General features: G+C 39.5%; 1 protein-coding gene across 5 annotated transcripts in view; it reads right to left on the bottom strand.

Moving 5' to 3' along the window:
- The window catches only part of LOC137233476 (uncharacterized), an 807,788-nt gene that overhangs the window by 337,310 nt on the left and 449,551 nt on the right, over positions 1–20,927 (bottom strand). For all 5 annotated transcript variants that reach the window (XM_067756516.1, XM_067756517.1, XM_067756518.1 and 2 more), the window contains exon 5: positions 17,540–17,712. In XM_067756516.1, coding sequence (XP_067612617.1) covers positions 17,540–17,712 — 173 coding nt within the window. The remainder of the gene's footprint in view (positions 1–17,539; positions 17,713–20,927) is intronic.

Genomic DNA, 20,927 nt, shown 5'->3' with positions numbered 1-20,927 from the left:
TATTAATAAAAGATAAATAGCTTCTCAAAAGATAATATAAAATGCCTCCTTTGCTCGTTGATATTAAAAATGAATAAGTTATTGGAAATATCAAAATTGCTTAAAAACTTCAATTTGTGCAAGACCCGAAATGAAAATTGCATGTTTTTTTTTTTTGGGAATGCAGACGTTATGAGCCCAAACCGTATCGAACTGTAAATAGGCACGTCATTCTGATATATTTCTTTCGTCCTTCCATAGCCTTTCGCAAAAGGAGCAAATTGCTCCGTCTGGAGACATTTCAACAAAATCCCCTTGCTGCGTAGACGACGTTTGCTTCGGAGTCACGGTTAATTCTTCACATTCAGCTTTTCTAGCTTTCGCTGCTGGCTTTTTGAAGGTTCCTTTCCTTTTTTAGTTTTTGGCTTCACTTTTTCCCGGATCTTTCGAATGCTTTCTTACAACTGATTCTTCCTCCTCTTCCGGTAGCATCTGGCTTTCTAATCTTTGGCAATGGTAAAATCTGGTTAATGCCACAGGTTCTGGAGAAGTCACTCGATTTGTATTAGATGTCGGTGAAGTAATAGTACGTCTAGTCTCCGAAGTTGCGTTATTTTGCTCGGAAAATTCAGAGTTTTCGGCAGTTACGTGCTCATGGATATCATTTGCAGCAATATAGTCTCCATCAGTAAAAATATTTCGATCGAATGGGTATATACTAGTACATCTGAAACCGCTCACTGCAACCTGCCCAGTCTGAAACTTATAATACGCTTTGGAAAAGAGACCAACTAAATCGAATTTAGTAACTTTTCGTCCAGTTTCTCTCATAAAACGCTTTAATTCGTTACTGTAATAAGTCTTGAGTGGGCTCATGAATGCTCTGTCTAGCGGTTGCATTTTACGAGTGGAATGCGGAGGCAATAATATCATCACCACTCCGTTTTCACGAGCTAAGTTGATTACTTCAATATTTATTACTGTAGTGTTTAGATGGATCAACATTATTGGATCTATTTCTTGGTGTTTGAATATTTAAAATAAATCTTACATAGAAGGCAGGCTTAAATCGTCATTTTTCTTTAAAAAATCGTCCAAGCGTCATTCTAATTGAAAATCGTCAAAATGACGACGGCGTCGTCAATCTGTCACGCTGTATACAAAGTCTATCGTAACGATGCGCCAAAGTTTGTATGAAGTGAGCGACCGAAATAATCAGCAAACTGCAAGGAGAATGCGAGAGCAAACAATGTTTGAGTTTGTATAAAATGTCTTCGTATGCAAAGCCAAGCGTAAACAAGTGGAGGAAGAAGACACGAAAAGCAGCATAATTCGAACGTCAAGTGAACGAGAAAATCGAAGCTAAATGAAGCAGAAAGTAGTTTTGTAGTTTATCGTAGTTTGTTTTGATGTTTTAACTTATTTCTTATGTATTACCTTTGTACTTATAATTTCATTTTAAAGAACTTAACATCGAAGCAATGTTAATAAGGTATGTATGTACCAGAATAATTTTTACAGACACAACAATGCCAAGTAATACAAAATATTTTTAAACGGTTTTATTTAGGTTGACTTGACACGCTGGCTGGTTGGATGGCTGGCACGAATTTTGTAATTGAAATTTAAGTAACTTCCCGATAAGCTACAAGCTTGAAACTTGGAATATAGTTCAGAAGTTTAGTTATTTCGCCTTACCCATTCACATAAAAAATTTCGCGAAGCACTGCTATAAACATTCTCACTAAACAAAAAAATACTTACTTACATACATATTTTGTGTCGTATTCATTTGTTAAATTGCAGTTTTTAACTATTAAATGTTAGAAAAGTACTAACGAGCGGGAAAAATACTTTCAAATACTTAGCCAAAGCAAATGTCAAATTCTTCTTCTAATGCTTTGCTTGCAACAAATGTTGTTCATATCAGATGGCGCCAGTGCCGCTCGATCTGCCGTTCTTCATAAAAATACGTGCAATCTGCTCATTTTGCATAAGATTGCGTTAAACGCATCTATATAAAAAACTGCTTATGCGACGGGGCTTTTACATACTACTTTCGGGGGATTACCCCCGGACCCGGGGTTTCTGAGGGGGCCCGTGATTTAGAAGTAGTAGTAGTCGAGTTTATTTATTTAGCAATTTAGCTACTTTTTAAAAAATAAATTAAATATAGTAATTCATAATTACATTTCAAATCTTAATCATAATTAACTTTAACAAATTCAATCACTTTTCTCTTAAATATATACATATTAGATTCAGACTTTATTTCCATCGGCAATGAATTAAATAAGCTAGTTCCTTTATAAAACAAACTATTTTGTGCCGCACTTGACATTAGAGGTGGTCTTCTAAAATCAACATTGTTCCTAAGGGGATATGGTTGTACATATGGTGCTACATGGCATAACTCGGACGTTAAATATCTTGGCAAAATATTATATTTAATTTTAACGCATAACGTGTTAAACATAACACGCTGATTTACAGACATCCATTTCAACGTTTTAAGAAGCGTTGAAATCGATGTCATTACACTACATTTAAGAATAGATCTCATAGCTTTATTTTGGAGTTTTTGCATTCTATCTATACTTGACATGAAACAATATTCAAAATGTGGTTTAACGATCGTGTTGTAAATATTTATTGCATATATTGCACATAGTTGAAACTTGTTTCCGTATTCTTTTAACGAAATTAATCTTTTTAGCTATTTTTTTAGCAAAAATAATCTATATACAGATTAAACTTAAGTTTATCTCCAATAATAACTGCTAGATACTTAATTTGGTCTACTCTCTCTATATATTCACAATTTATAGAAATATTTTTGTTGGATCTACCATTGACCATCATCCATTTTGTCTTCTTTACATTAAGTTTTAGTTTATTAATTTTTAAATAACTTTCGTCTCTGATAATATCTGCATTAAGTTTATCAATACACTCATCACCTGAATTAAAAAAATAAATAAATGTAAGGCGCGATAAGCTCCGAAGAGATCTAAGGCCGAGCTTCTCTTCCGGACGGGACCTACATGTTTTATGCCGACTCCGAACGGCTTCTGCAAGGCAGATGAGTTTTCACTGAGAGCTTTTCATGGCAGAAATACAATCGGAGCGCTTGCCAGACACTGCCGAGGGGCGACCCCGCTTAGAAAAATTTTCTTCTAATTGAAAAATCTTATTTTTAAAATTTTGATGTTGCTTTGCCCGGGAGTTGAACCCAGGGCATACGGTGTGATAGGCGGAGCACGCTACCATCACACCACGGTGGCCGAATTAGCTGATATATATAATAACGTATCATCAGCGAACAAACATACATTTGAATTCTGCAAGACTTTTTCGATATCGTTAACGTAAATTATAAATAATAATGCACCTAATGTAGAGCCTTGTGGCACACCAAGGTTCACCGAAATAGTGTCGGATACACATTTTCCCACCTTAGTCCGTTGATATCTGCCAGTCAAATAGCTTTCAAACCATTGAAGCTCCGGCCCGGATATTCCGTTTTGTTGCAGTTTTTTTATTAATATTCCTCTATCCAAAGTTTCAAACGCTCTTTGAAAATCGAGAAATACTGCTGCTATTGTTTTTTTTCTATCAACATGTGTTTTCCATCTGCTAATCACTCAATTTATGAGTGTTTCACGGCTATATTTTTTTCTGAACCCAGATTGATATCCGGAGAATAACTCATTTCTTTCAAAATATTGCACCAGTTGCTCATTTAAAATTGTTTCAATGATTCTACTTTCCATTATCAATATGTTAATTGGTCGAAGATCTGTTCTTTACTTTCTCTATTGGAACAACTCTGGATTCTTTCCAATTTTCTGGGAAAATGCCTTTCGTGAATGATTCATTACACTAAGTACTAAGATATTTTTTTTTAATTCAGGAGAGTCTTTAGTTGTTCCATATCTGCATTTCGTTTTAATATTATAGTGAAGTGTGAAAAATAAAAATATATATATATATAAAGAAAGGCTAAAATGTGTGTTAGTTTGTCGCCGGTGTTTGAAGAGATGCGTCAGTCGATTTTGTATTTGTCATACCCTTGGTCTCGAGATATAAGCCAAAACGAGGGGCCGTGAATGCCTAGACAGTGTTTATACAATATGGATATCAAATGAAAGCTGTTGATGAGTGCTTTAGTACAGAGTAATATATTATACCGCTGGGTGACTAGGGTCTCGAGATATAGGCCAAAACGTGGACCCCGATACCCCTAGAATGTGTGGGTAGTACGGATATCAAATGAAAGCTTTTGCTGAGGGCTCTAAATTAATTTTCATGGTGATATTCGATTTAGTCGCATCAACCTGGCAAAACTGATAAATATGCATGCGAAGCCCCACATACCTATTTACATACGTCCTATTCGATTTGCCGGAAATTTGGTATATGTATACATTTGCCTATATTAGTGTTTACGATCCTTTTTTCCGACCAGAGGCGGACTGGGACTGAGACTCGGAGTGGGACTGGGACTGGGACTGGAACAAAAGAGATAGACTGAGAGAGAGATAGAATGAGACGAAGATGGAGATAGATGAAGCGAAAAAGACGGAGGGAGGAGTGAATAAAAGGATTAGGAGAAAGTGAAGAGGGAGGGCAGAGTTAGACGGAAAAAAACTTTTTAAAATGTATGCAGGTAGGCCAAATTTAGGGCAGAACAACGCCTGCCGGGTCTGCTAGTATATATATATGTGGCGTACCCACATCATTTAATTTTGATTTATCAATTATACTATTATTTGAATTGTAATAACAAAACATTTTTTATCATAACTTGCATTCTACAACACTTAATACTGCGATAATTTCATTAGCGTTTACCTACACTTAGTTTTGACATTTTGCCATTACATTGTTCGCTAATTACTCTTTGCATTGTTTTTGTAAATTTTTCTTATTCGATTCGGCCATCGAATTACCGGCACGCGTGTTTAAAGCAGAAACTATTGTTTCCATCTGAATTTTTCAGTACAATCTTTATTCAATAAATATTAGTAACTTTAAAATATCGAGTTTTACTAAATTGGTGACCCCGCACGTTGGTGAGTTCTTTTTCCTGCAATCTTTGTACGAATATCGCATTTTTACTTGAGTGCCAGCGACGGCCTTAGTGTAGCGGAGCTACGTAACCTCACTAATTAGGTGCACTTGGAAACCGCCGGCAATTCCTCATTTGGATATTTCCCTCATCATGCCATTAAACGATAGCATGCAAGTTGGTGGCAGCGGTGGGGATAATAACAATCTTACCGAAAATTTCAGCACAGTGCCACGTATTCCCTTGCCGCACATGAATGAAGAAAACATCGAAGCCTACTTCTACGCCCTGGAGTTCTGGTTTCATGCATCACTCGTGTATTCTGATACCAGAAAATTCCATATCGTGTTAGCGAGCCTGCCACCTAGCAAATTACTTGCGTTCAACCGAACAATCGAAGCAGCGCCTGCAGTTGAGAAATTTAAGTACATAAAATAAAAGGTTATGACGGCCACCGTGGTGTGATGGTAGCGTGCTCCGCCTATCACACCGTATGCCCTGGGTTCAACTCCCGGGCAAAGCAACATCAAAATTTTAGAAATAAGATTTTTCAATTAGAAGAAAATTTTTCTAAGCGGGGTCGCCCCTCGGCAGTGTCTGGCAAGCGCTCCGATTGTATTTCTGCCATGAAAAGCTCTCAGTGAAAACTCATCTTCCTTGCAGATGCCATTCGGAGTCGGCATAAAACATGTAGGTCCCGTCCGGCCAATTTGTAGGGAAAAATCAAGAGGAGCACGACGCAAATTGGATAGACCACTTTTGCAGATAGCCAGCAACGTCGAATGCAAAAGGTTCTGAAAGACATGCCACTTGGTGACCGCAAGCCTAGTGAGCTGTTTAGTGAAATGAGACGTGTTGCCGGAACCACTCTAAACGACAGTTTGTTGCACGTCTTGTGCGTAGCGCGCCTCCCACCGTATGTGCAAGCAGCTGTAAATGCTGCAAAAGTGCCACTCGACGAAAAAACTAAAATTGGCGACTCAATTGTAGAGTCCACTGGTTGGCAAAGCGGTCACGTGGATGCTGTGTCCACGCATACAGACATTTCTAACCTCAAAAGTGAAATTTCTGAGTTAGCTCGAAATGTTGAAAAGCATTTAAGCTTGAAGGATCGTCGCCATCGTTCACGATCGACTTCACGAACGAAAAAAGTGCGACTCAACGATCAACAGGGCTCTTCAGAAAACTTTTGTTGGTACCACCGAACATTTTCAGACAAAGCAACGAAGTGCCGTCAACCATGCACTTTCGATAAAAAAGCCGACAAATCAATGAGGTTGCTCAGCTGCAGCGTTTTCAGGTCCCGGAAAACAACCTGGAATCGCCAACAACTACCGGCTTCGTATTTTTGACCCATTATCCAAAATTGAATTTCTTATTGATACAGGCGCTGATGTGTCAATGATACCGCCAAATACGAAGACAGCTAGAATCAACACCACCGAATTGAAATTGTTTGCTGCCAGTGGCTCACCCATTGAAGTTTATGGTGGGGCCCTTTTAAAATTAAATGCCATTATTGGTGCCGATTTTTTGAGTAACTATGGCATATTAGTCGACTTAAAGGGTGGTTGCTTAAGACACAGTAAGACCGAGTTAAAATCAATATGCGAAGTTTACAGAACGCTTACGTTGAGTGTTAAAACAGATAACATGGAATCATGCCGATGTTTTGCAAGAATTTGTGGACATAACTCGGCCATGTCCAATGGGTGCGTCTACAAATTCATCTGTAGTACATAGAATTATAACGAAAGGTCAGCCAGTTTTTTCACGCCCACGACGACTATCACCCGAAAAACTAGCAGCTGCGCGCGCTGAATTCGACTCCCTTTTGAATCTGCAGTCCGTCAAGCAGTAGTTGGGCTAGTCCACTCCATATGGTGCGAAAAGCTGATGGCACATGGAGACCTTGCGGCGATTATCGTTTGCTAAATGCACAAACGATACCGGACCGATACCCTCTCCCGTTTCTACAGGACTTCGCAAATGTATTAACAGGTAATACAATTTTTTTGAAAATACACCTACAAAAGGTATTTCATCAGGTACCTGTACACTAGGGCGGGTCGATTTAAAAATTGCTCTGTGAAAATCGTATTCTAGGGATCAAAATAACAAACTTTGCCGAAGGAACCATACATATTTGGGTCGAACTTTTGGGTTGGGGCAATTTCAATTCTACCTGCTGTGTCTTGTGGGGGCTTAAAAAAACAACGCTACCAATTTTACGATCTGCAATTGTGTCACAGTGATACCTTCATTTTTTAAAACGGTTGAATAAAAAACCCACACAACTATGTTTACGACATCCAAATGCATCACAGTGATGCCTTGGTTTTAAAAGGGGGTTGTAAAAACGCTAATTTCTAATAATTTTTTTTAATTCCCTTTCTATTACTAAGTTAAATTCATTTTTTCATTTACATATGTTCTGACTAAATAAATTTCTAAAGAGAAAAATAAACTCCAAAAAGAAAAAAACATAGGCATTTCAAAGTGGGATTTTTCAAAATTTGCCCCTACGACCCAAATGGGGGGACATCAGAATTCGTTTTAGAAGTATGGTTCCTTCGGTAAAGTTTCTTATTTTGAACCTAGAATATTATTTTCACAGAGCAATGGGCGATTTTTTTGCCTCCCCACAAATCGACCCGGCCTACTGTACACCCTGATGATATCTGCAAAACGGCGATAACCACGCCCTTTGGCTTATACGAGTTTACAAAGATGACATTCGGCCTGCGAAATGCAGCTCAAACATTTCAACGCATAATAAATGAAGTATTTCGTGGCCTCAACTTTGTTTTCATGTTTGTGTTGCTTCCAAATCGTCCGACGAACACCGCGACCATTTGAAACAGGTATTTAAAGGACTGCGCGAGCATAATCTCACAATCAACGTAGCCAAATCGGAGCTTGGCGTTTCAACGCTTGAGTTTTTGGGGCACTTTATTACCAAGGATGGCATACGGCCACTGAAAAGTCGCGTAGAGACTCTATTAAATTTCAAAAGACAAACCGTAGCGAAAGAGTTAAAGCGATTTCTTGCAATGCTAAACTTCTACCGGCGTTTCCTTCCACGGGCAATGGAAATACAAGATCCTCTGTTCGACATGATAGGTGCAAACAAACGTAACGACTCTACAATACTATTGTGGACCGAAGAAGCTTCTCGCAACTTCAAAGCATGCAAACAGCAACTGGCGAATTGTGTAATGCTTGCTCATCCTGTCCCTAACGCCGCATTATCATTATGGGTAGACGCTTCAAATTTCGCCGCAGGAGCTGTATTGAATCAGGTAGTGGGCGGCCACATACAACCGCTCGGATAGAAAATTTTCGGTATAGCACGTATGACCGCGAGCTTGCAGCGTTGTATTTGTCCCTTCGTCATTTTCGGTACATGGTGGAAGGCAGAGAGTGCCACATTTATACCGACCATAAACCGTTAGTGTATGCATTTCATCAGCGCCCCGAGAAGGCATCTGATCGTCAAGTTAGGCAGCTTGATTTCATCTCACAAATAACTACAGACATTCGTCACGTTAAGGGATAAAACAATGCAGTTGCCGATTTGATGTCGCGCATAGATTTAATCGATTACAAGCCCATTGACTATAACCAATTATCTACGGACCAAGAAACAGATGATGAACTTCTTTCAATGCTGTCAGGTGCAAAAACTCATTCACTCAAGCTAAAGCAGTTTAGTATCCCGTTTAGTTCGAAAAAAATATTGTAACGAATTTACTTGCAATCCTCTTATTTGCCCTTTTTCTGCTGAGTTCGAATCACTAAATTGTTGAATAAATAATTCCAATATGTAATACTGCAAAATGGCCTTTATTAAAGTACTTCAAAATAACACTCAAACTGTGCAACGAATAGCTTGCTTAATAACCAAACTGATTGGTAGCTCAAATGAAACTCTACTATTCAAAATAATACTACTCTTGCTCGCTAGATAGCGTCTTAATCGAAATCTCAAATCAAACTGAATTACAGCGCCTCTACATCTGTCGCCTTTTATACTCTTTCGTTTCCTCGTTCGCATCTTCTAGTCGCTTCCAGAATCTACTAGCCCAGTAGCTCTCAAACTTCTCAGCTGTAACTATAATTGCACAATTTTATAGTTTTTCTCATTGCATACTTATAGGAGTATCTCAGATATATGCATGTATTTGTGCATTGACTCTCTGGTGCTCGTACACGTACATGGTACATATATGTAGACGCAGTTATTGTTTCGTTTATGTAGATACATGATGATTGAATTATTGATGTGCATTCACGTCACTACTTAGCATCGGCTTAGAGCTGGCAGCACCCCTTAGTTTTGCTAATATTCGTAACACTGTCCTCCACCTAAGTCTGATCGTCCCGATCAGACAAATCTCTCGATCTAAACGCTGCTAGCATCGCCAAATGTACCACTCTTCTACTCCGTGGTTTCTCAATGCTTTGTATGCGGTAGATGGTATCACTGATCCTCTTCACAACCTTGTACCGGCCTTCCCAACTGCACCGAAATTTGGATGGAACACCTTTCCGCCGATGAGGGTTGTATAACAGTACCAAATCTCCCGCCAAGAAACTTTTCGAATTATTGTTCTCATGGTACCTGTGTTTCATCGTACCACTCAATACCCTGGTTCGTTCCTTCACACTCTGTTGTTTGGCCGATGAACTACTTCCTAGAGCTTGCGCTGGACGGATTTGCTTCGCATAATCAGTATCGTTCCCACATTTCACAATAGTAGTGCGCTCCGGCTTGAAACTACCCTCGAATTCTTTCTCGGAAATTCGTTGCTTCGTTTTCCTGCATCTTTTAGGTTTTGTCAATGCCAGTGTTTCTCTCGCAGGTACTTTTGGTTTTGCTTTATTTGGCCCATTCGACCTATTAACCTTTGCCCTTGACTTCGGTGGTTTTTGTCTAGTCTTCTCCACCAGTACTCGATTACTACTGAATCCTTTCCGCAAACTGAAGTTAAGTGGTATATCCTGGTTCTCATAACGCACCACCCTTCTCTGCATATCGATCTTGATGTCATGGTCAACCAAGAAGTCTACTCCCAATATGACTTCTTCAACGATCTTCGCCACAACGAATTTGTGTAGAACTGTGACCTTTCCAATCAAGACTTCACATATCACTTCTCCCTGAACTTGGTTATACTCCCCAGTGACCTACGCAACCTTGCTCCAGGTAACGGTTTTATTCTCCTGTTGACCAAGTCAGATCGGATCAAGGAATGAGATGCGCCCGTATCTACAGTCAGTATACGTTCTTTACCATCCACATTCCCTCTGATGGTAAGACTGCTCAATTTTCTACCAATTTGCAACACAGATATCACAGGACATTCAATAGCCGGGGCAAGTTTTCGTTCTTTACATCCGACACGCTCTTGCTCATTTCCGCCTGCTTTGCGTTTACGGCCACCCACATTGTTGGAACTATTAGGACCAAGATCGCAATGACGTGCAATGTGACCTGGGTTGCCGCACTTGAAACATTTAATAACTCCGGCATTCTTCTGTTGAGATCCCTTCAGTGCTTCAAAAATTGTGTCTACCCACTCTGGCCTTTCTACTTCCACACGGCGTGCTTTGAAAACTGGCTTACACAGAAGCGACGCTATTTCCAGAATCAGAGCATGCGATACCGTTTCAGCAAATGTTAGTTTTGGATTCGCATATGTAGCCCGCTTCGTTTCCACATCTCGTATGCCATTTATAAAACTCTGGATTTTTACCCTCTCGGTGTACTCCACGGGTGCGTCCGCATTTGCCAAATGTGCCAACCTTTCAACATCCGAGGCAAACTCCTGCAAAGTCTCATTCGCTCTTTGGTGGCGGTTTTGCAACTCAATTTGGAATACCTGTTTCCTATGCTCGCTTCCATAACGTCTCTCTAAAGCGCTCATCAATGTTTCGTAGTGTGAGGACCAAATATAATCCATTAATTTGGCCCACACAAAACCACCGCCCCATAACACAGGAGCAGTACTACAGACAACACGGGACACAAACAAGTCTCTGAAACATCATAAAAACACGATTAGCAACATTGCCAACACAACACGGGACACAAACAAGTGTCAGAAACATCACTAGCGCAACAGGTTGCCGCAACACGCCACAGCAACACCGTAACCATGGCAACGCAACGAACTATGCTAGCAACATCAAGAGCATTGGCTATACAACGGGCAACACGAGAAGACAGGAGTCAGTCAGCACGCGGTTGTGGTTGCGACCGGAGCTACTATTGGAGCGCCCTGGAAGGCATATCGGTTTTGACCATTGCAAGCCAGTGCGTTTCAGAGGAGAAAGTCGTGGACTGAAGATTGTGGGTAAGCAGGTTTTGACCGCTCTACAACGCTTTAGATCACGCTTGCTCCCTCGCAAGCAAACGCCCTCCAGAGCATCGTGATCCCGCGCTCAGCCAAAGGTCATCCGCGGCAGAAGTACGTCGGCAACCGCAGTAGGAGTGAGTCGAGGTGAAACGCAACAACGTGACTGTACCGAGGCTAACGGATCTCACCTAACGGGGCGCAAAGTTGCGACTGTCACCTGAGCAGCAATTGAAGGGCATCTGAAAGGCGTATCGGTTTTGACCATCGCAAGACAGTTCCCGTCATAGGAGAGAGCCGTGGGTTGAGGATTGTGGGTAAGCTGGTTTTGACCGCTCTACAACGCCCTAAACTACGCTCGCTCCCCGCTAAGCGAAGGCCTGCCTCGGCGGCAGAGTCACGCAAACACACGGCGCCAGCAGAGTTACGCATACACACGACGTTGGCCACAGCAGAGTCACGCTTACATACGACGTTGGCCGCAGCAGAGCTACGCAGATATACGACGTTGGCCACAGCAGTCACGCATACACACGACGTTGGCAGCAGAGCCACCCATAAATACGACGCTGGTAGAGCCACGAATACGCACGACGTTGGCAGCAGCAGAACTACGCGTACATACGACGTTGGCCGCAGCAGAGATACGCAGGCATACGACGCTGGCTGCAGCAGGCTTAGCACTGCCACTAACCATAATAGGAACACGCCGACGCAAGGCGTCACCGAGACACATTCACACATACCTAGACGGCGACAAGTACGGCGCCCTAACAGAACGTTCCTAACGGGACACGAGGGACCGCCAGTCCATCACGAATTATAAAGCAAGCAATGAAATTAAGTGAATCATAGATACACATTTTATACATTTTATATTATAGTTTTAGGGAATTTACCAATAAAGTGAATTTATACGAAAACGATTTGCAAGGTGCCCCGAAATACAAATTGTAAACGAACCTTGGACACGGCGAGTATACCCCAGCAGTTACTGAAGAAGCACCGGGGCAAGGAAAAGCTTCGTTACAGTAGTTGTTCCGCTCGTACTCTGGGATGGTCTGTAAGATTTCCGCAGCTGGTCCTTTAAAAGCTACGAACAACTTTATCTTCAGCATTCCAGTTGTTCACTGTTGCAGTCTTCTCAAACTGTAGCTTGAAGACCTGGAAAGGAACAGAACCGTGAAAAGATGGAGTTTTTACCTTCGTATTACTCGCTGAAGCAGCCGGCCGATTAAGTTGCAATTCCTGTATACGACCTCTCAACGCATCCACCTCTGCCTCGAATTTTTCTTCAAACTGCGTTATTTTCTCGTCCATACGCGCTTCGAGTTTTGATGATATACGCGCCTCTTGTTCTTTCAGTTGTGTTTCCATCTTTGATGTAATCTGTGTCGACATTTCTGAAATACGTGTCTCATGTGATTCCAGCTGGGATGCCATATATGTCTTCTGCTCTTCCAATTGTGATGTTATACGAGTTTCCTGCGATTCCAGTTGGGATATCATATACGTCTTATGTTCTTCCATCTTCGATGTTATTCGTGTCTCTTGGGATTCCATCTGTGATGACATATACGTTTTCTGTTCTTCCAATTGTGATGTTACTTGCGACGCCATTTCTGAAATGCGTACCTCCTGTGATTCTAGTTGGGATGATATTTGCGATGACATTGATGTTACTGTCGATGTTTGACCAGCTATTGCAGCCAATATCATGTTCAAGTCTGTGCTCGTAACTGTCTGCGATGTTTCGTTTTTCTCTTCAATTTTTGTTGTTGTCTCGTCCCCATCAGGATAAAAGACATACTCGTCCATATCAATTCCTTCTGCTTCCATTGCCCCTCGTAGCCGTGCCTGAAGTTCGAGTTTAACGCCGCTTGTATTCAATCCACGGCTCTCCAACTCCTTCTCCAGGGGCTGGATCTTCAATTCACTGAACTTTGCCATGTCCTTGTTGTCCTCCGGAATTTATTAAACAATTCCTCTTCTGACACCAATTGTAACGAATTTACTTGCAATCCTCTTATTTGCCCTTTTTCTGCTGAGTTCGAATCACTAAACTGTTGAATAAATAACTCCAATATGTAATAATGCAAAATGACCTTTATTAAAGTACATCACAATAACACTCAAACTGTGCAACGAATAGCTTGCTTAATAACCAAGCTGATTGATAGCTCAAATGAAACTCTACTATTCAAAATAATACTACTCTTGCTCGCTAGATAACGTCTTAATCGAAATCTCAAATCAAACTGAATTACAGCGCCTCTACATCTGTCGCCTTTTATACTCTTTGGTTTCCTCGTTCGCATCTTCTAGACGCTTCCAGAATCTACTAGTCCAGTAGCTCTAAAACTTCTGAGCTGTAACTACAATTGCACAATTTTATAGTTTTTCTCATTGCATACTTATAGGAGTATCTCAGATATATGCATGTATTTGTGCATTGACTCTCTGCTGCTCGTACACGTACATGGCACATATATGTAGACGCAGTTATTGTTTCGTTTATGTAGATACATGATGATTGAATTATTGATGTGCATTCACGTCACTGCTTAGCATCGGCTTAGAGCTGGCAGCACTCCTTAGTTTTGCTAATATTCGTAACAATATATTACGATTTTTTGACCGACATGGCGAGACCATTCATTACGAAGAAATTCAGGCTAAATGTCTTGCGTTCGATTCATGGATTGTCACATCCAGGCACAAGAGCTACTGCACGCCTTATGTCTGAACGGTTCGTTTGGCCGCCCATTCAGCGCGACAGTAGAGAGTTCGCCCCCAATTGTATCCACTGCCAACGGTGAAAGATTGTTCGCCACAACAGAGCAAAACAACAGCAAGTGAAAACGCCAGAGCAGCGTTTTTCTCATCTTCATATTGACATCGTCGGACCATTCCCGTTATGTGATGGCAACCGATATTGCCTTACAGTGATCGATAGATTTACGAGATGGCCTGACGCCATTCCCATCCTAGACATCACAGCACCAACAGTAGCGAAGGCATTGCTACGCGAATGGATTTCCCGCTTTGGTGTACCTAAAAATATTACGTTGGATTTGGGCAGGCAGTTCGAAGGCGCTCTTTTCAAGAACTCCTGAAACGCTTAGGAGTGAATCATCTTCGCACAATGCCTTACCATCCTCAAGCAATTGGAATGGTAGAGAGATGGCACCGTACACTTAAAGCGGCCATACTATGCCATAAGCACGAGCATTGGACGGCATATCTGCCCTTAATTTTATTAGGACTGCGGTCAACGTTTAAAAACGACTTAATGGCTTGCCCCGCTGAGCTAGTTTATGGAACCACACTTCGGCTACCTTCAGAGTTCTGGGTAGAGAGCAAGCCAGTAAGCAGCGAACACGAGATGCTTGCTACACTTCGACGGGTAATGCACGATCTAAAACCTGTAGACGCAGCGTGGCATTCGACACCAAAATTTTTTGTACATCGGCCGCTGGAAACATGCGAGCAATTCTTTATTCGAGATGACTCTATTCGACCATCGCTCTCGCGACGTACAAAGGTCCCTATAAAGATCTACGTCGGTCTTCAAAGTATTACACTGTGGAAAAAACGGAAAACATGTCAAAATCACGATCGATAGGCTGAAAACGGCTTTCGTCGCAACTGGGCCTGGCATCTAAGAGGGTAGTAATGTGGCGTACCCACATCATTTAATTTTGATTTATCAATTATACTATTATTTTAATTGTAATAACAAAACATTTTGTATCATAACTTGCATTCTACAACACTTAATATTGCAATAATTTCATTAGCGTTTACCTACACTTAGTTTTGATATTTTGCCATTACATTGTTCGCTAATTACTCTTTGCATTGTTTTTGTAAAGTTTTCTTATTCGATTCGGCCATTGAATTACCGGCACGCGTGTTTAAAGCAGAAACTTTTATTTTCATCTGAATCTATCTATATATAAAAAGAAGTGTACATTTTGATTGTCACTCCATAACTCGAGAACGGCTCGACAGATTGCCATGGAATTTTTAGGAAAGCTACAGGAAGGAAAGATGATGGTTACTTGATTTTGAAATCCCAAATCGGTTTAGCCATATATATATAAAAATCAAATTCTGTGTGTGTGTGTGTTCGCTATGGAAACGTATTTCCCACACATCAATCATCACCAAATTTTGGTTATGGGTTCCTTCGATCAACGGGAAGGTTTTAGGCTAAAAATAATTTCGATATATAAAAGGGGCGTGGCACCTCCCATTCAAATGGAATCTTTGGTACTGCATACCTGTGAAGGTATACATGCCAGAACATTGAAATTCAATGAGGAGTTATATAAGGTCAATCCCTAACACCACCAAGAAAATTCGGAATTTGGAGAAAGGGGGCGTGGCACCTCCCATACAAATGGAATCTTTAGTAATGCATAACTTTGAAGGTATACATGCCAGAACATTGAAATTCAATAAGGAGTTATATGAGGTCAATCCCTAACACCACCAAGAAAAGGCGGAATTGGGAAAAAGGGGGCGTGGAACCTCCCATTCAAATGGAATCTTTGGTACTGCATAACTTTGAAGGTATACATGCCAGAACATTGAAATTCAGTAAGGAGTTATATGAGGTCAATCCCTAATACCACCAAGAAAATGCGGAATTGGGAAAAAGGGGGCGTGGAACCTCCCACTCAAATGGAATCTTTGGTACTGCATAAGTTTGAAGGTATAAATGCCAGAACATTGAAATTCAGTAAGGAGTTATTTGAGGTCAATCCTTAACACCACCAAGAAAATATGGAATTGGGAAAAGGGGGCGTGGCACCTCCCATATAAATGGAATATATTATACTGCATATATCGGGGTGTCGTAATGGTAGGGTAATTAAAATTGGTAAGGAGCTATGTGACGTTAAGTCCTAAAACCTCCAGTAAAATGTGGAATGGGGAAAAACTATGGCTGCCCTACAAACTTAAGTTATTTTAACACCTAAAGTTTGACTGCATTGTTGAGTTTAGCTGTTATGCCTTTTGGACGTTTAGTAATCTGCCGCTGTTAAAAAAATTGTTTAGCTTCAGTCTATCTACATCTTCTATAAAAATAAAATTCTGTGTGTGTGTTCCCTATGAAAACGTGTTTGCTATACTTCGATCATCACCAAATTTTGGCTCGAGGTTCCTTCGATCTAGACGAAAGTTTTCCATATTTCAGAATTAATAATTTTACATTTAAATGTTTTTGTTTTTTGGCTATGCGAAAGAACTATATTAGCTCCCAAAAATGATCATGTTAACAAAATCAATGATCGCTTTCAAAATCAATTTCCTGGTGAAGTGACTAAATATAAATCGATCGAAACAGTTACAGATGAAGATAAAATTGTGAATTATCCAAATGAATTTCTATACTCCTTAGAACCAAAAGGAATGCCTGCGCATATATCAACTCACCAGTCATGTTTCTTCGGAATGTAATCAAAGCAACAATCATCAGCGGTAAAAGCAATACAATAATATAAAATAAGATACAATAAGATACAAGAATAAAATGTTTTAACAGAAAATTTCACCAAATATGCGTACAAAATTCAATTCAATTTACAGAACAATAAATTAAATTATCAACAAACAAAACAGAAAAAATAACGCAACATCCATTCGATCTGGGGCGTTACAACGTGCGCCTGGTAAAGCTAGTTTTTTAGTACAATCTTTACTTAATAAATATTAGTAACTTTAAAATATCGAGTTTTACTAAATATATATATTTATATATCCGTGTAAAGGTCTGAATATCTTCTTATATGATCCAGAGAGAAAATGCAAATCGGTTTGTAGCCAAATGTGCGAAAAACCGGTGTCCGGGAAAAATTTGCTATGCAGTCATACGTAGATCGTCAAAATCTACAGACAAATTTTATGACTTCGTAGATATTTTTTAGTGCCACACAGTGTAATTTTTGAATTTTTGTTTGTTTACATATTTTTTAACGCAAGTGCTCAAAACTCCTACAAGGTAATTTATTCTCCTACTTATTGTAATAAATTTTAGTAAAGAAATACTAGTTCCAAATAATTGTAGTTCCAGCTCAAGACTATAATAAATTTAATTATTTTAAATAAATAGATACATTACTTGTTTTTAAACATAGGTACGAGAAGCATGTGGATAGTTTCCGTCGTGTACCCATACAGTAGAAGTCTAGGATCGAGTGCGTAGTTCGTTAGTGGACACATGGTTGATAAAGATTCGTTAGCGGCAGAAGAAGTATGCATCACATTTGCATTGCGTATTTCGTCCATCGTTATCTGAAATATAACATAAAGGTGTTATCATAATCATGAAAACAGGCTGAAGTGTATATACATATCAAAGTCTGCCTTAACTCAATTTTATGGTAGTATTGTAAGTGACGAAGCTCATGCTTTTAAGGCCAGCCTAAAAGGCGTATGAAAAACACAACCCAGTTGTCAACCTCACTTTCCCGAGACTTTGGAGACCCCAAGTTCCTCATGGAAACTACCCAACAGCCGAATAAACGCGTTGAGTGCTAGTAAGAGTGTATAAGTTCGGTTATAACCGAATATTAAATACCCATCTGATAGCTTCTAGCGAATTTATCTTCAACTTTGACACAAAGCATTATCGAAAGTGAGCTTGTTTATTAATCGACTTTTCACAGTTTTACTGTAAACATCGTTCTTTATAAGGGAAAAAGTGCACCGAGTTTTTTCACAGCAGGTAAATTCCTTTAGTTTTGGTGAAAAAACAGTGGTGCCATGCATATTTCAAAAAATTTTAAACGCAAATAGCATTGATTTAAAGTTATTTTGCGCAAAAATATAGCCTATCATATTTGTCTACAGTCCTTTTGAACCCCTTTTCTTAAAAGTGGGCATGGTCCTTTTACGATTTCGTCCATTTTTAAGCAGGGAGTTTGTAAAGAAACATCAACTAGTATTCGAGTTACGGCTTCCAAAACGTGAGAAAATGCTTCGTAAGAAGTGGGCGGCGCCAAGCCTATTTCCAAAATTTTCTTATTTTTTAATTTTTTGTTATAAATACACCATAGAAATAAAACTGCATTGATATACAATTATTTTTCACAAACCTTGTAATATTCGTCTACGGTAATTAAAAACCTATTTTATATAAAAGTCGGCGTAGTCCTTATCCGAATTCATAAATTTTTTTGCAAAATTGTTGAGGGTTATAAGCAAAATATGTGAAGCGAATTTTGTCCCGATACATTAACTAGTCGTCATGTTATGGCTTACGCAACGTGAGAAAACGTTTGGCCAGAAGTCGGCGGCTCATTTCCAAAATTTTTTATTAACTTATTTTCATATACATACATACATACACTTTAAAAGTAAAATAGCATTGATATATGAATGCTCTTCCTATCGACATTGTCTGTTACATTTTCCTTAGATAACTTTAAACTTCTTTTATATAAAAGTCTCATTCCTTATGACAAGGTTAATCAATTTACCAAATTTTTTGATGGCAACTTAACCCGCTTTTTTTAGGACCAATAGCTGTGTGACACCAACAACAACCTGGAAAGTGATGCCATTTTTTTAGATGCCATTAGAATGACTGCATACAAGACTTTCCCCCGACACCTCCAAAATCGTGAGTTACAGGTAAAAAAAACCGTACCTTTGGATATTTTTCGTACCTTTGTTGGTTATTAACTGATGTTTTATCTCTGCAAAACTTGTAAAAAGTTCCAAATCGATAGATAATTACAGTTTTTAATGTATATAAGAAAATGAATACTCATTGAACTTATAATCAATTTCCAGTTTTGATGCAATTCGAGGTTGGAGTAGTCGTTTTATAAAATAGTGCATAGTTATTCAGCGCTTAACCGTTTAAACGATTATGGCCGTTCAACAAGGCGTGTCAGTCACTTATGACACCAAGGGAATTTAGTCGGAGTGGGGACCGCCCTCTTCCTCTACTTCCAAGGCGGGTTCCGATAAAAGTACTTTCTTAGCAGGAGCGACATCAATCATTTTCATAACATGGTCTAGCCAGCGTAGCAGCAGCGTTATAATTCCATGGAAAATGTTGATGTCTGCGTAAAGCTCGTACAGCTCATCATTAAATCTTCTTCGGTACACGCCATCGCCAAAGCGTAGAGGTCCAAACAACTTTCGAAGAACTTTTCTCTCGAACATTCCTAGAGCCACGATAAGTGACTTGTAGAGCATGATTTTTCTTTGCCAAAAGAGGAATTAACTTTCCTAATTGCCCACTTAGCCCAAGGTAACATTTATTGGCAAGAGTGATTCTTCGATTGGTTTCAGAACTGATGTTGTTGTTAGTATTAATGCTGATTCCCAAATAAAGGAAGTTGTTTACTATTTCCATGTTATGGCTGCCAACAGTAGCGTGGTTGCTAAGCCGAGAATGCGCTTTGCTAAATTAAAAAAATCGCAGGAAAGTTTCGTTTCGCTCTTTAAGTTTCGAACGGTTCGGAGAGGTCCCTCCCAGAACTGATGGTGTTGCACAGCCGTACAATAATAATTGTATCTGCGAACTGCCCTCAAGTGGTCCACTCACAACAAGCTAAACCTGTTCATTATTATTATTATTATTTTTGCTTTTTTATTTATTAATTTTATTATCGAGATCTAAAACCGCTCAGCTACTATCAAACGTGTTTGAGTTAGAGTTATAATCTTGGTACAAACACCGGAAAGATTCGTTAATTTCGAAATTCGTTCCACATTGTATTAAAAGAAGTGGTTTGTAGTGTCTCGTAATTCGACAGGAAAAACTAATGTTCACGGCATTCAGAAGAAATGGGCTTGAAATCGATTCATTCAGTAGTTTTGTCATAAATATTACGCCAAGAATTTCCCTTCGACTAGCCAGAGTTGGAAGATTGATAAGTTTTAATCTTTAGTGTAAAGTGGAAGATTAAATAAAGAGTCCCATTGAAAATTCGTTAAGGCAAATAGTAAAAACTATTTTTGTATTGATTCGCACCGTCGGTATGAACTTGAAAACGCGGATTCCAGACTATTGAGCCATACTCTAATATCGGTGTAACCAATGTTGTGAAGAGGGGTTTCGTAACGTAGCGGTTGCTAAACTCTTTTGACCACATTTTCACAAATGCCAAAGCACCTTTAACTCTATTGGCAGTGACACTTTATGAGAGTTGAAGCTAAGTTTGCAGTTCATTGTAACGCCCAAGTCTACAAAAACATTAACACTTTGAAGGTTTTGATTGTTAATTGTGTAAGAAGCTGGTTGTAATTCCAAAGGGAAAAGCACATAAATCTACATTTTTGGTTCACATTACACCAATTAGCTAAGCAATTTAAATCCGTCTGAACTAAAGGACGTTCTTTAATCGAGGCGCAAGTCTTAAAAATCAGCATACGTCAAGATTTTAAAATATTTAATAGTTGCACAGATATAGTTTATAAATAGCAAAAACCGAATAGGGCCAATTTGGCTGCCCTGAGGAACACCAGAGGTGACACTAATGATACTCGAGAAC

Source organism: Eurosta solidaginis, chromosome 5, assembly GCF_040869045.1.
Source record: "Eurosta solidaginis isolate ZX-2024a chromosome 5, ASM4086904v1, whole genome shotgun sequence".
NCBI classification, from domain to species: Eukaryota; Metazoa; Arthropoda; class Insecta; order Diptera; family Tephritidae; genus Eurosta; species Eurosta solidaginis.
Note: the sequence above shows the minus strand (reverse complement) of the source record. Positions and strands in the feature narration are given on the sequence as shown.